This window comes from Notamacropus eugenii, chromosome 2, assembly GCF_028372415.1.
Source record: "Notamacropus eugenii isolate mMacEug1 chromosome 2, mMacEug1.pri_v2, whole genome shotgun sequence".
NCBI lineage: Eukaryota > Metazoa > Chordata > Mammalia > Diprotodontia > Macropodidae > Notamacropus > Notamacropus eugenii.
In genome coordinates, this window is record NC_092873.1 from 427,541,525 (window position 1) to 427,555,441 (window position 13,917).

Here is a 13,917-nt window from a genome sequence, read left to right on the forward strand (position 1 = left end):
GTGATATTTAATTTGTACTTGACTTTCTGAGAGAGGAGCTGAAATGTCCATGTCTTTGTTAGGTTAGTATGGAGTTGATTTTCACTGTAACATGCTAAGCATGATTGACTCAGGCTATATTTAGACAGAAACCTTTGACCTTTCTACTTTAGAAGGCAGTTCTAGTGTGAGATCCTCTCCCTCCACTTTACTCAGCATATTTTTGTAACTCTTGTGACAGAGGTGCCCTGTTGACACCCACTTTGAAGGACTTTTCACTTCTCTGACTTGCTGTCCTTACCCAGATGACCTGGCATCCTCTGGGGTGAAGTCACTAACTCTCCTATTTTCCATTTACACCCTTTTATAATCTGCCTGTAAACTATCTTTCCAGACATTTTATATTAACCTTTTACATTACTTTATAATACAACCATTTACAAATACTATTTGTAAAGCACTTAACACAGTGTCAGAAACATAGTAGGAACTATGTAAATGCTCATTCTCTTCTCCCCCTCACCCCACCCAAAGCCCAAACAAACTAGCTTGCTTGCTATTTCTTGTACTCAATATTGGATCTCCCACCTCTATACCTTTGTATGGGAAGTACCCCAGGTCTAGAATGCTGTCCTGCCTGACCACAGCCTCCTTTGCTTCTTTTAAAGCATATTTCTGGTCCTGATCCCCACAGTTTTTCATGTTTTTCACCTCTTGAACTTTCCTTGTAATTTAACTTGCATATATCTCCTATTGACTTGTCAATGTACATGTTCCCACCCTACTCCAGTAGAATCAAAGCTCTTTGAAGACAGTCCCAGCTTTATTTTTATCTTTATCTCCAAGGTAAACAACCTGGCAAGCACTGTAAACGCTTGACCAATTGAATTACAAATATACATGCTCATAAGGTTTAAAACAGGAACAGATTTACCTAGTGTTTATGGGTAATTTGTAAGCTTCATTAGGAATCAGAGAAAATAGAAATACTACCAGTCAGCCACCTTCCTCCCATAATCTTTGTTCTTGTTTTTGTTCAGTCGTTTTTAGTCATGTCTGATTCTTCATGACTCTGTTTGAGGTTTTCTTGGCAAAGATACTGGAGTGGTTTGGCATGTCCTTCTCCAGCACATTTTACATATTAGGAAACTGAGGCAGACAGGGTAACTGGGTCAAATAGTTAGTAAGTTAAATGTTAAATGACTTGCCCAGGGTCACAAAGTTAGCAAATATCTGTGGGCAGATTTGAACTCAAACAGATGAGTCATTCTGAGTCTAAGCCCAGCACTCTATCCACTGTGCAAACCAGATGACCTGAATCTTATATACACTGAATCATTCACAATGTCAACAGGTAGGGATCTGATACAGGGTACCCATGGTTTTTCTCACCTGTGCTTGGGAGATGTCCCTCTTGCCCATTTGAATACTTTCCTGTAGGTCTATAGGTTTAGGTTGATCAACTCATTCTCTCCTTTACTGTCTCCCAACTGAAATCATTCCTCATGCACAAGTGAGTGAAGAGAGAAGGACAGGGAGTTATGGTGTCCCCTAGGATTACAGTGTGCTAGGAAAGACAGATTTATCATCCAGGCTAGATGCTGACTAAAGTTTGTCAAGTGCTGGGCATTGTGTTAGATTTGCTATACATACAAAGGTAAATGAGACCAGAGTCCCTTATCCTCACAGAACTTACAAACCAGTAGAGAAGATAATGTTTCTAAAAAAGGACAAAGCAAATGATTCCTTAGCCTTCTCTGCAATCTTTTTCTCATCCCAGAGAGCACCTTTTACACCATAATCACCCAGTGGACACACTGACTGATCAGCTCCCTCTCTGCCTTTGATTTATTTAAAGAACCTTTTATCTTTGTCTTCTAACTCCATTGTAATTGCTCCTCAAGTCATTTTATGTCTTGTCATTTCACATTTCTACCTCAGCTGTCATATAATATAGGCAACCTTAGTCCCACTTGAGCATTCTTTTATTTTTCCAAATATGCCTCATGTTTTCATAGTGCATTTTTTGCTAATATTATTTTGTCAGCTATCCAAGTTTGATCAAACACCTACTCTATCTTATTTGGAACAGACATTTTTCCAGGACCTTCAAAAAGGTGCATATAAATAGTTTCTAGCCTTCCTATAGGATATATATATATATATGTATATTTTGCAATACTAATTTCATCTTTTTCAATGAGTATGTCTATGTATACATAATATAATATATGTGTGTACAATATGTATGTGTATTTTACATATACACATGCATATGAGTGGTTTCTTCCTCTAAACTTAGGCAACCCTGAGATGGTTTTGTTTTTATTTATGTATTCCACTAAAATATCAAAATGAATACTGGAGAGATCATTTTCACATAGTGGTTTCCCCTTAGTTATTTTTTATACCAGTTTATACCCATTATAGAGAATCAAATAAAATCTATTTCCATTCCTTGTGGGCTTAAAAAGACTCATTTCCAGGAAAGAGTCATATATCTCATCCCAAGTTCTTATTTTCTGAAGTTTTTTGGCAACATTGGAAAACTGAAATTCCCATTAGTGTTATCTAGCTCAGTTTGTTCAATATTTCCAGCTCAGTCTCATAATCATATAACTATTGACTCTGAGAGCTGGAATGGTAGGGACCTTGGAGTTCATTCAATCCAATGTCTTCCTCAGGGTAGGAATCCCTTGACAACATTCCTGATAAGTTGTCTTCAAACCTCTCTTTGAATATTGTTCCATTAGCCTATAGTATTATAGTATAAGAATATATTTCACACCTCTGTGTCTCTATTGTGTATGTGTATATGCACAATATGTGTATGTGTATTGTGTATGTGCATACGTGCATGTGCATGCATATGTGTGTATCTTTGGTCTCAACATATGATTTAATTACAGTAGAAAAATCTTAGTGTGGAACTTCTGTGGTGGGAATTCTGGTCATCATCACTGATAGTTGATCTGTTTGTAGATCTTTAGAGAGGAGCCTGAGGCACTGAGAGGTTAAGTGTCATAAGCAGGACCTGGAGCTGTCCAGTATGTGTGAGAAGCAGAATTTGAACTAAAGTCTTCCTGACTACAAGACTGGCTTTTTGTGCACTATGACACAGGGACTATCATAGACCTTTCACTGAATTTTCCTTACAAGCATGAAATTTCCACCTTCAGAGATTTGCTTATCCAGCAAGATTTTTACACCATTATTAGACATATTTCCCCTCATGTACAAAAGCTATCCGCTCTCCACTCCCTTTTTTTATCTTCCTGTCTCCTTCTTTCCTCCACAGCTGGTTGCCTGATAGCATTGAAGCCCATGAATTATCTTTTTTTCAATCAGTCTGAGATGCTTGTTTTGTCAAGCTCTCTCCTTGCTGCCAAGCTTTCTAATTCAACCAATTTGGTTTCTAGATCTCTGATTTTTGTATATTTTGACTTGACTTTTCTACTACTCACCATTAAGGGCTTCTTGTCTTTAGTCAAATAAGGTGGATTAGTTCTTATATTATCCTCACTTTCCTGGGGAAAAAAATCACAATAACTTTCCTTCTGACCACTCTAGAAATGCGTGGATCAAACGCAAATCTTTTATTTTTTTCTCCTTCAATTAAGCAGTCAAACAAGGATTTATCAGGCTTATCAGTCAGAGCCCAGTTTCCCACGGACAGGAGTCCAAGTTCTGATTGGAGAAAAATGTGTAGTTGGAATGACTTGGAGATGGCCAGGAAGTGGTGGGTCCACAACTAGGTAAAATGAGGCAAAGACTTACCAATCAGAATGAGAAGATAAGAGGTTTAGGCACCAAGAATAAAAATATTTGTTGGGAAGTTTCGTTAAGAAATGGAAGAGAAATACAGGATGATAGTTTGAGGCGATAGTAGTAACAGTGAAGCTTTTTTTAAGCATCAAGGAAACTTGGGCATGTAAGAAAGAAACTACCTAATAGGAAGTGTTTGAATATTAGCAGATAGAGAAAGGAGAATTGAGTGGGACAATCTAAACCTCAGTAGCTAGACTTCTCAGCAGCAGAGTTTACAGACAAGAGTCATCACATCTGGCTCACAATTATTCTTTACAGTGTGCCAAAAAGAAGTACGCTGATAAATAGTTCCCTTAAGTCAGAGAGAACCGCAAAACTACTCAGCATGGCTCTCTAGGAACTAACCTTGCCAACTCTTTATTCAGTAGTATTCTGCATTGTCCAGTCAAATCAAAGTCATACAGGGTTCAGTCATCTTCCAATGAGCTTCCAGCATTTCTCCATCTATTCAGGAGGCTCCCAGCACAGCAGACTTCTCATTAGCTGACTCTCCTGCTGATTTCTTAACTATACTTTTCCAATACTAGTTTTCCCCACTACTCTTAATGCCTCAAATCAGAGCCTCCTGGTGGTCAGTAACTAATGTTTTCACTTAGGAGGTAAAACTCACAAAACCTACTCTTCTGTTAATTATGAAGCCATCAGACCTTGAGAGCCCCATAGTCACCAAACACTTATTTGATTGGCCACTTCATTAGTTTTAACATCTCAAACTAGAAACTCAGATACAAATGAGCTGAGGGACCCTAATGCTGTACATGCTCAGTCATTTGTCTGAATTCAAACAGGTCCTCTAAATATATTCATTAAAAGAGCAGTTCTCTATCAGGTCCTCCTAACATTGAAGGATCTTTCCTCAAATTTTATCCAGTGCCATAGAAAAGCAAAAGAAGCATTACTTTATATACTTCACAAATTGATGTCATCTTTTCTATTTATGCAAAAAAAATTTCTGCCCTTTTCAGTGATTGGACATAGGAATAAAATTAGAAATGTCCTTACTGAATTATTTAACATCTGAAGCAACCCTGGAGCATTAGACATTGCAAAATTTTTAGTTAAACAACAGTCAGGATTTAGAAAAGACATTTCTCATCTATCACCACAGGTCAAGCTAATAAATTTAAGTTTATTAGGGATAAATGTAAAATCTTTCAGTAGGGTTCAAAAAATCAATTATGCAAATATAAAATGGGAAAGATACAGCTCAACATCAATTTGTCTAAAGAAAAGTTCTGGCAGTTTTAGTGGACTGTAAGTTTAACATAAATCAATAATGTGAGATATGGAAGCCAAAAGAGCTACTGATCTCTAGGCTTTGTTAAAAGAAGTATGGTGCTGAAAATAGTTCTACTGTACTCTGTCCTAGTCAGATGACATGTCGAGTATTGTTATCAATTCTGGGTATCACATTTTAGGTAAGACATTGATAAGGTGGAGAACATACAGAACAAGTCATGCCATGGTGCCCTATGAGGATCGGCTAAAGGAAATAGGATTGTTTGTCTTATATAGTGGTTTCAAAGTATGATTTGTGTAGCCTAAGACTCTTTTAGGAGGTCCATGAGGTCAAAATTCATTTTGATAATAATGTTGAGACATTTTAATTTTGAATATTATAGATATCTATAGAAATAACCTTTATTTAGAAAAACCCTTGGGTGATCTTCAATCATTTTCAAGAATGTAAAGGGTTTTGAGATTGGCATGCTGAGAATCACTGATCCTGGAGAAGAGGAGCTGGGGGTGGGGGAAAGAGAGGAAAAGGAACATGATAGCTTAAAGATTTTGACTTGATGTAAGAAAATACTTCCTACTAAGTAGAACTATCCAGAAGTGAAATGGGTCACATTGAGACATAGCTCTACCCTCACTAGAAGTCTTTAAGCAAAGGCTGGATCATTGTTTGTTTGAGAGTTTTGTAGAAGAGATTCTTGGTTAGGTTCAGGTTGGTCTAGATCAGGCATTCTTTTTTATTATTATTATTATTTTACTTGTTTTCAGTGTTCTACAGTTGCTTCCATATGTCTTAGATTTTTCCCCTCCCTCTCCCCTCCTCCCACTGCCTCCCACTCCCTCCCTGAGATTTCATACAGTTTTATATAGGTTCTACACACACATTCCTATTAAATACATTTTCACCTTAGTCATGTTGTGTAGAAGAATTAAAATGAATGGGAGAAAGCATATAACAAACCAAAACATAATACAAAAGAAAATGCTTCATTCTGCGATCCAATTCCATAGTTCTTTCTCTGGATGTGGAAGGTATTTTGCCTTAAGAGACCAATGGGAATTATTTAAGTCCTTGTGTTGCAATGAAGAACTAAGTCTACCAGAAAAACTCCTCGCACGTTGTGGTTGTTACTGTGTACAAAGTTCTCCTGGTTCTGCTCCTTTCACTCAGCATCAGTTCATATAAGTCCTTCCAGGCCTCTCTGAAGTCTTCCTGTTCATCGTTTCTTATAGCACAATAGTATTCCATGACATTCATATATCATAACTTGCTCAATCACTCCCCAATTGATGGGCAGACCCTTGATTTCCAATTTTTGGCCTCTACAAAGAGAGTTGCTTATAAATATTTTTGTACATGTGGGACCCTTTCCCATTTTTATGATCTCTTGGGGATACAGTCCTAGAAGTGGTATTGCTGGGTCAAAGGGTATGCACATTTTTGTAGCCCTTTGGGCATAGTTCCAAATTGCTCTCCAGAATAGTTGGATCAGCTCACAACTTCACCAACAAGGAATTAGTGTTCCAACTCTCCCACATCTTCTCCAACATTTATCATCTTCCTGTTTTGTCATATCAGCTAATCTGATAGGCGTGATGTGGTAACTCAGAGTTATTTTGATTTGCATCTCTTTAATCATTAGTGATTTAGAGCATTTTTTCATATGACTATAGATAGCTTTAATTTCTTCCTCTGAAAACTGTCTGTTCATATCCTTTGACCATTTATCAACTGGGAAATGACTTGTATTCTTGTACATTTGACTCAGTTCTCTATATATTTTAGAAATGAGGCCTTTATCACAGACACTAGTTGGAAAAATTCTTTCCCAGTTTTGTACTCCTAGGACAGGAATTCTTAACCTTTTCTCTATGGCAAGGACTCCTCTCATAGTCGGGTGAAGCCAGAATTATGTTTTTAAATGAATAAAACAAACTATATAGAATTACAAAGGAAGTCAATTATATTGAAATGCAGTTATAAAAGTTTTCTCTTTTAAATTCACATACCCCCAGTTAAAGTTCTCTGATCTAGATGGACTTTGATGTCCTCTATGACTCTTTGACCAATTAAGAGGTGTTGTTGGCCAAAGAATGGCTCAGGATGCATTGGGGCTACACTACCTTCTTCCAAGAGGTGTGTTGAAATTAGCTTGAGGTTGAGAGCTGATTGTTAACTTAGCAGGGTGAGCCCTTACACCCCAGAAATCAGCAAATGCTATCAAATAGAGCATGATTTTTTATTTTACTGAGTGTCTAGAAAGCATTAATGATGTAGATTAATCCTTAAAGTGTGTCCTGCATGCATTTTCTCATAGAGACAATTATGAAAAATTTTACACACTTCTGTTCCATTCCCTTAAATTCTATTAAGAAGTAAACTCTTGGCAACCAAAAAAAGAATATCAATTTCTCAGAAAGGAAACTGGTATCTTCAAATATATCTATAGCTATAACCTATATTTTAAATAGCTCTTGGGTGGTCCTTCATCATTTTTAAGAGTTTGTGATCTTCTAATCAATGTTCTAAGAGTAACAATGGTATAGTAAAAATTTAATTCAAGTCAGTGCAACAGACGTTTATTAAACATTTACTGTGTACAAAGTCCTTTGATAAGGAGGAACAGATGTACAATGAGAAAAGTACCGAATCTGGAGTCAGAAGACCTGGCTTCAAAGGTGAGCTGTGCTCCATATTAGCTCTGTGTGGCTTTAGACAAGTTTTTTTTTTCTCTATGCCTCTCATATGTAAAATGGAAATGACAGTACTTACATTGCTTACCTTGCAGTTTAGTTGTGGACATAAAAAATAATGCATTTATAAGACAGCTAGGTGGCATAGTAGAGTGCTGAGTCTGGAGACAGGAAAACCTGAATTCAAATCTGGCCTCAGATACTTAATAACTGTGTGACCCTGGGCAAGTCACTTAACCCCATTTGTTTCAATTTCCTCATCTGTAAAATGAGCTGGAGAAGGAAATGGCAAACCACTCCAGTATCCCTGCCAAGAAAATCCTAAATGAGGTCACAAAGAGTTGGACACCACCAAACAACAAATAGTGCATTTACATAGCACTTAAAATTTTACAAAGCACTTTACATTTGATCCTCATTTGATTTTAAAAACTGAGAAGTGTTGTATACGTCAGCTATTGTTATCAAGTGAGGGAGGGGAATGAGGCACATACAAGTCCAGTGATAGGTCAGTATGAGGAGAATCAAGCTTCTTAGGAAGCCTCTATTTGGCTTGTCGTTCAGATATAGTACTGTGGCATTAGTATACAAGCTTTGTAATGGCCTTTGCCGGGAATATTCAGAACTGCAATTTCTTCCTGTCTATCATGGCGAGAAAGAAGTATGACCTTCAGTATTTCATCAGGAGACCTGGGTTGACTGATGGTTTGCAGCAAGAAAGGGCCAGGCAGGCAGTTAGCAAATGGCCATGCACACAATCATGGTCAGACCACAGTGGTGGCCTTTTAGCTAAATTGAGAAGTAAAAGCAGTGCAATATAGTGTGAAAAGCACTGGACTTGGAATAAGAGGACCAGTGATTCTGTCTTAGTTTCTCCATCTGCAAAATAAAAGGGTTGGATTAGATGATGGGTTGTGATGTCTCTTCTGGTTCTAAAGTCTCTTCTCTTATGCATACCTTAAATTTCCTTGGAGGCAATATTCTCTAAAGATCCTGAATGAGAGCAATGCAGTCTCCTTCCCTCACCCTTTCCAACTTTTTATTAAGGTTGATAATAAGGTTTATTAAGATCATCCTCACTTGCAACTGGCGAAACTGAGACCTAGAGATGATAAGTAACTCAGCCCAGCTTCCACAATCAGTGACTGATCTGGGTCTCCTGGTTCTCCTTGTTTTAGCCAGGAAACACTACTGCCTTCCATCATCTTCCATCATTCTATTTTGGGTCCCTGAGTATGAAAGGAATGCTGAATTGCCTCTTTGCTGAATCTCAGTGACCTCCCTTGAGTCTCAGTTAGCAAAAGAATTTTAAAGACCCAGACAATTTTTAAAACATATTCATGTCAGTCCTTCATTGTTCTTGGTTTTTTGCCCCTGTTCTATAAGTGGCTCCTCTTGTCTATTTGTGTCTTCCTTGACGATTTCTTGACTGCAGTGTCTGTCTGTGTCCGGGCATGTGTCCTTTGGGGGCAGGGACCATTTTTTCTGGACATCTACAAAATGCTCAAAGCTAAGACCCAGAAAGAGATATTTCAGGCTTTTGTACATTTGTGGGTTTAGCTGCCTTGGTCAATTGATAGCACTTATTAAATGCTATCATGTGAGGAAATGGGTGTCATGACCCTTGCCTTTAGCAGCTTTTAGTCTACCTGAACACAGAATAAAATGATCACCAAGAGTCAATAGACCCAGGGTCTTGTCCTAACTCTGCCTCTGTGGGATCCCGGGCAAGTCATTCAACCTGTGTGAAACTCTGTTAGTCATATATGAAAATGGGATTAATGATACCTGTCTTGCTGCCTCATAGGAATGTTTTAAGGGTTTTAGCTTATAATATTATATAGATTATAGAAGGTCATCATTTTATTATTATATTATGCTCTATTACATTATTATGTCCTATATTACATACCATATATGTCATATAGTATTACATAGATTATATTGTTATACATTATATCATGTTATCAATTTATTATTGTTATACTTATATTATCATGTTATATGTTATATATTACATGTTACATGTTATATCTTTTATTATATAGATTATACCTGCCATTTGGGGGCAGGTAGGTGACCAAATGAATAGAGAACTAGGTCTGGAATCAGGAAGATTGAGTTCAAATCCGGTCTTAGAACTTACTAGCTGTGTGACCTCCCCATAAGTAACTTAACATGTCTGCCTCAGTTTCCTCAACTGTAAAATGGGACACAATAGCACTTAGCTCAAATAGTTGCTATGAGGATCAAAAGAGGTAATATTCGTTAAGCACTAGGCACAGTGCCTAGAATATAGTAGGCACTTAATAAATGCTTATTTCCTTCTATGTATGAGGTAATGGATATATAAGCATGGAATAAAATATTATGTAAGTCCAAGGTAGTATCATTTCTATCACACAAAATGATAATGTTTACAAAGAAATGAATGGAAAAATATCATACAAATTGAATGAGTGAATGCAAAGTGAATGATGGAAGGATGGAAGGGTTATTGCATTTATTAAGAAGCTTCTCTGCGCCAGACACTGTACCAAGTACTATTTAAATATTGTCTTATTAGATCTTCACAACAGTCCTTGGAGACAGTTGCTATAAACAGCAGCAAACTGATGTTAAGGGACTTGCCCAGGGTCACACAGCTAATGGGGTTGGATTTGTCCTTGGGGCTTGTGGATGCCAGGTGTAGCACTCTCTTTGCTGCATGATCAGGATTAGAACTCAGGAGCAGAGTTAGGTAAGGTTAATAAAGAGCCTTCCTGTGCAATGTGATTCCGGATAGGTCAGGTATTTTCTCAGTTACTATTTTTATGTTGGTAGGAGAAACTATGAGATCACACAGGTTAGGGTGAATGCGAAAGTCTACATTCCTCCTTCCTCCCCTTAGAAAAACAATTCAATTACTGCAACAATTCAGTTCAATAAATGTTTTTAAATGCCTTCTGCCCCCAGAGAGTTTGCATACTACCAGAAGAACACAAATATGGACAGAATTAAGTACAGTACAAAGAAAATTGCCATGAGATAACCCTGACTGAAGGGATGAGGGAAAGCTTTTCAGAGGAAATGAAACCTCAACCGAGAACAAGAACTCTGAATCTCCAGTCATTTCAGCGCGTATCAGCTCTCTGTCCCTTCACAGTGGTCCATGGAGTTGGTCTGATTAACCAGTGCCAAGGCCATTCGGCTGTGTATGGCTAACGCTCTTGACGGTGAATTGGATTTCTGACCAACAGAAACCTGAACACAGAGGTACTTCTGGGAAAACACAAATCAACTCTCCCATTTCTTGGGCATTTGCCTGGTTTACTCTGTGGGTTCTGCTTTCAGATAACAACTATGAAGGCTCCAGGACAGAAGCTGCCCCAGCTTCTCCATACTTTGCAGCCTTCAGCAGTTTGTTCCTTCTGGAAGAAACAGGAAGCCTCAGGGAAAAGCAGAGGGAGGCTGGGGCTGGGAGATTCCCCTGGGTTCAGACTGTGGGCTTGCTCCTCCACTCTCCCATAGAAGCCTAGAACCTCCTCAGACCTACCTCTTCTCAATCCTTTCACAGCCAGCTGCCTGACTGCCCCTCAGGCATCTGTGTTATAGTTAGCAGCCTTCAGGAATGGGCTTCAGCTTATTTCCAGTGACAGGTTTAATTTTTAAAGTGTCCCTCACTACAGGCAGCATGTAGATGATTATATATCAGTCCTTGGGGACCTTTCTGAAGACAACTTCTATCTCGTATGTTTCCTAATTCACTTTTCGCAAAACCTTTAAATTGAACTTGAAAATAAGCCTGGTACAGGACTGAGAACCCTAGAAAGTTAGATATGCAGGTATCCCTTGTCCCAAATTAATATGTGGAATTTCAAATGACCAAAATTAATGAAGTAGGACGTAGGACCATCCTGCAGAAATGAGTCTTGAATGTGAGCACTTTTCAGGATGGAGGGCATGACCAACATGTTAAAGGGTAACACCTTCTGGTGAATGATGACATTGCAGCCCAACTGCATCAGCAGTGTGATTGGATGCAAAAAAGAAGGAAAGAAACATTAAGACAGAGTGTTCAAGTAATGTAATAAATTCCTATGACTGTAGGAGCCAGGAAGTATGATATGATGGGGAAGGGGAAATCAATTCAGGAGACTGCTGCAGAGTACAGGAAGCACTGTATTTCTGTTTTCTATTTCCATTAGACATAGTTGTCTTTCAATGCAGTTCAATTCAATTAGCATTTACTAAGGTTTATTTTTGCACCCAGACATAGAAGGCACTGACTGCATTGATAGAAGGAGTGTCCTTTTTCCCCCTGGGAGTTCCTTATGCAGATGAAATTACACCTCCAGTCCCTAACTCTACCTGCCCAGGCATGATGAGAACTGCATCTTAGGAAGTTTTTTGAGAAGCTGTATGGAACTTGGATTTGAGGGGAAGCAGCCTAGAAACAAGAAAACAGGTTGGAAGATTATCACAATTACAGATAGGGATCTAAATTGGGGTAGTGGTTTTATGAGTAAAGAAAAGGAAAGAGCATCAGTGCCAGAGATATTTCAGAGACTCTTCATAACTGATTGAACATGGAGGGGTGGGGAAGGGGGAAGTTGAGGGAGGTAGCAGAGATTACATTTTTCATGGGAAAAAATCCCCATGATTTTATAGTAGGGACTTATTCTTTGCCAGAACATCTACATCTATTATGTAACCAACAGAATGTGATATGTGTATTCTATCTCTTCTCATTACTTTGGAGGCATGTGTGTGTGTGTGTGTGTGTGTGTGTGTGTGTGTGTGTGTGTGTGTGTGTGTGTTTTCAGAGGAAATTAAAGAGTGCTTGCTATAGGTAAAATATGTGTACCTTGACCTGGTAACATAGGGAGGAAAGAGTTGGGAGTGATTCTGGGAAAGAAAGGCAGTATGTTACAGTGAAAAGCACCTGGGGTTTGTCATCCAACTGACTCTGCTACATACTAGCTAGATAGCCTTGAAAGACTCATAATTTCTCTGATTCCCAGTTTTTCCATTTGTAAAATGGGCATAATAGCACTAATCCTATCTACACCACAGAGGATATGATCAAGATCAATTGTATAATGGGAGGAAAACACTGTGTAATCCACATGGCACAGTAGATAGAGGGCTGGATTTAGTGTCTAGGAAGACCTGAGTTCAAATCTAACATTTGGGTGATTACTAGCTATGTGACCTTGAACTAGCTATTTAGCCTTAACCTCAAGTTCTTCATCTGTAAAATGGAGATAACAGTAGCGCCCATCTCCCAGAGATGTTCTGAGGATGAAGTGATTTAACAAGTGAAAAGCACTCTACAAATCTTAAAGTACCATTAAAATAGCTATTATGATGTGTTGTTATAGAAATATAAATCAATGTCAAAGTTGGATGGGGAAAGACTGAGAAGGAGATACTCAAGGGGAGAATGTTAGAAAAGAGGAGCCTCTGTCTGGCTCATCAACACACTTTAACTGTTTAAAAGTGAAAGTTTTTTCCTCTCTCTGGTGTTTTGTTTTTTTTTTGGTTTGTTTGTGATTTGCTTTTTTGCCCCTTAAACCTATGATCTGGAGGAGAAAAGACTGAAGAGTGGAGCACTAGCATGCCCAGTCAACTCTTTCCAGTCTGTCCTGTTCAAGGCCAAGAGAATTCCCCTACCAAGTGGCTTTGTGAGGTTTTGGGGCTGTACTGTAGAGTAGCTTAGGACCTGCCAGCCTTTTCATTATGGGCTTTGTACTTAAGTACTTCCTAATCTCACCCTGGCATTTCTCTCAGGTTGAAACCTGAGCTTGGACATTTTCAGTTCTGTACATGTTGACATGTCCTCCGGCTACCTCTCACCCAGGGTCATGGGCATCAGGAGGCGTGCACCATTGAAATTCACAGGTGAGATACCCAGTTAGAGGATAGTGCAAGACCAAAGTGGGCACTGTACTTAGAGCCTGAAGGCCTGGGTTTTAGTATCAGGTCTGCCATTTACTGTCTCTGTGATCCTAGAGGAAAGTCTACTTCCTACCTCTCCTAGAAGCACATTATTCATCTGAAAGGCAAAGAGAGGGTTAATAAATTCAGTAGTGTTGGGAGGTTCCAGATGAGGAAATTCCATTTATCAGTGCAGGTCATTCAGCACCTTCTCTATATCTTATATAGTTTTAGACTTGCCAGTGTATACTGAGAAGTTAT

General features: G+C 38.5%; 1 protein-coding gene across 3 annotated transcripts in view; it reads left to right on the forward strand.

Moving 5' to 3' along the window:
• The window catches only part of KCNH1 (potassium voltage-gated channel subfamily H member 1), a 582,340-nt gene that overhangs the window by 362,494 nt on the left and 205,929 nt on the right, over positions 1-13,917 (forward strand). The window contains exon 11 of one of the 3 annotated variants that reach the window (XM_072637863.1): positions 10,693-13,242. The exons of the other annotated variants lie outside the window; for them this stretch is intronic. Coding sequence (XP_072493964.1) covers positions 10,693-10,737 — 45 coding nt within the window. The 3' untranslated portion in view covers positions 10,738-13,242. Of the gene's footprint in view, positions 1-10,692; positions 13,243-13,917 lie in introns of those variants that run through there. 3 annotated transcript variants of the gene reach the window in all.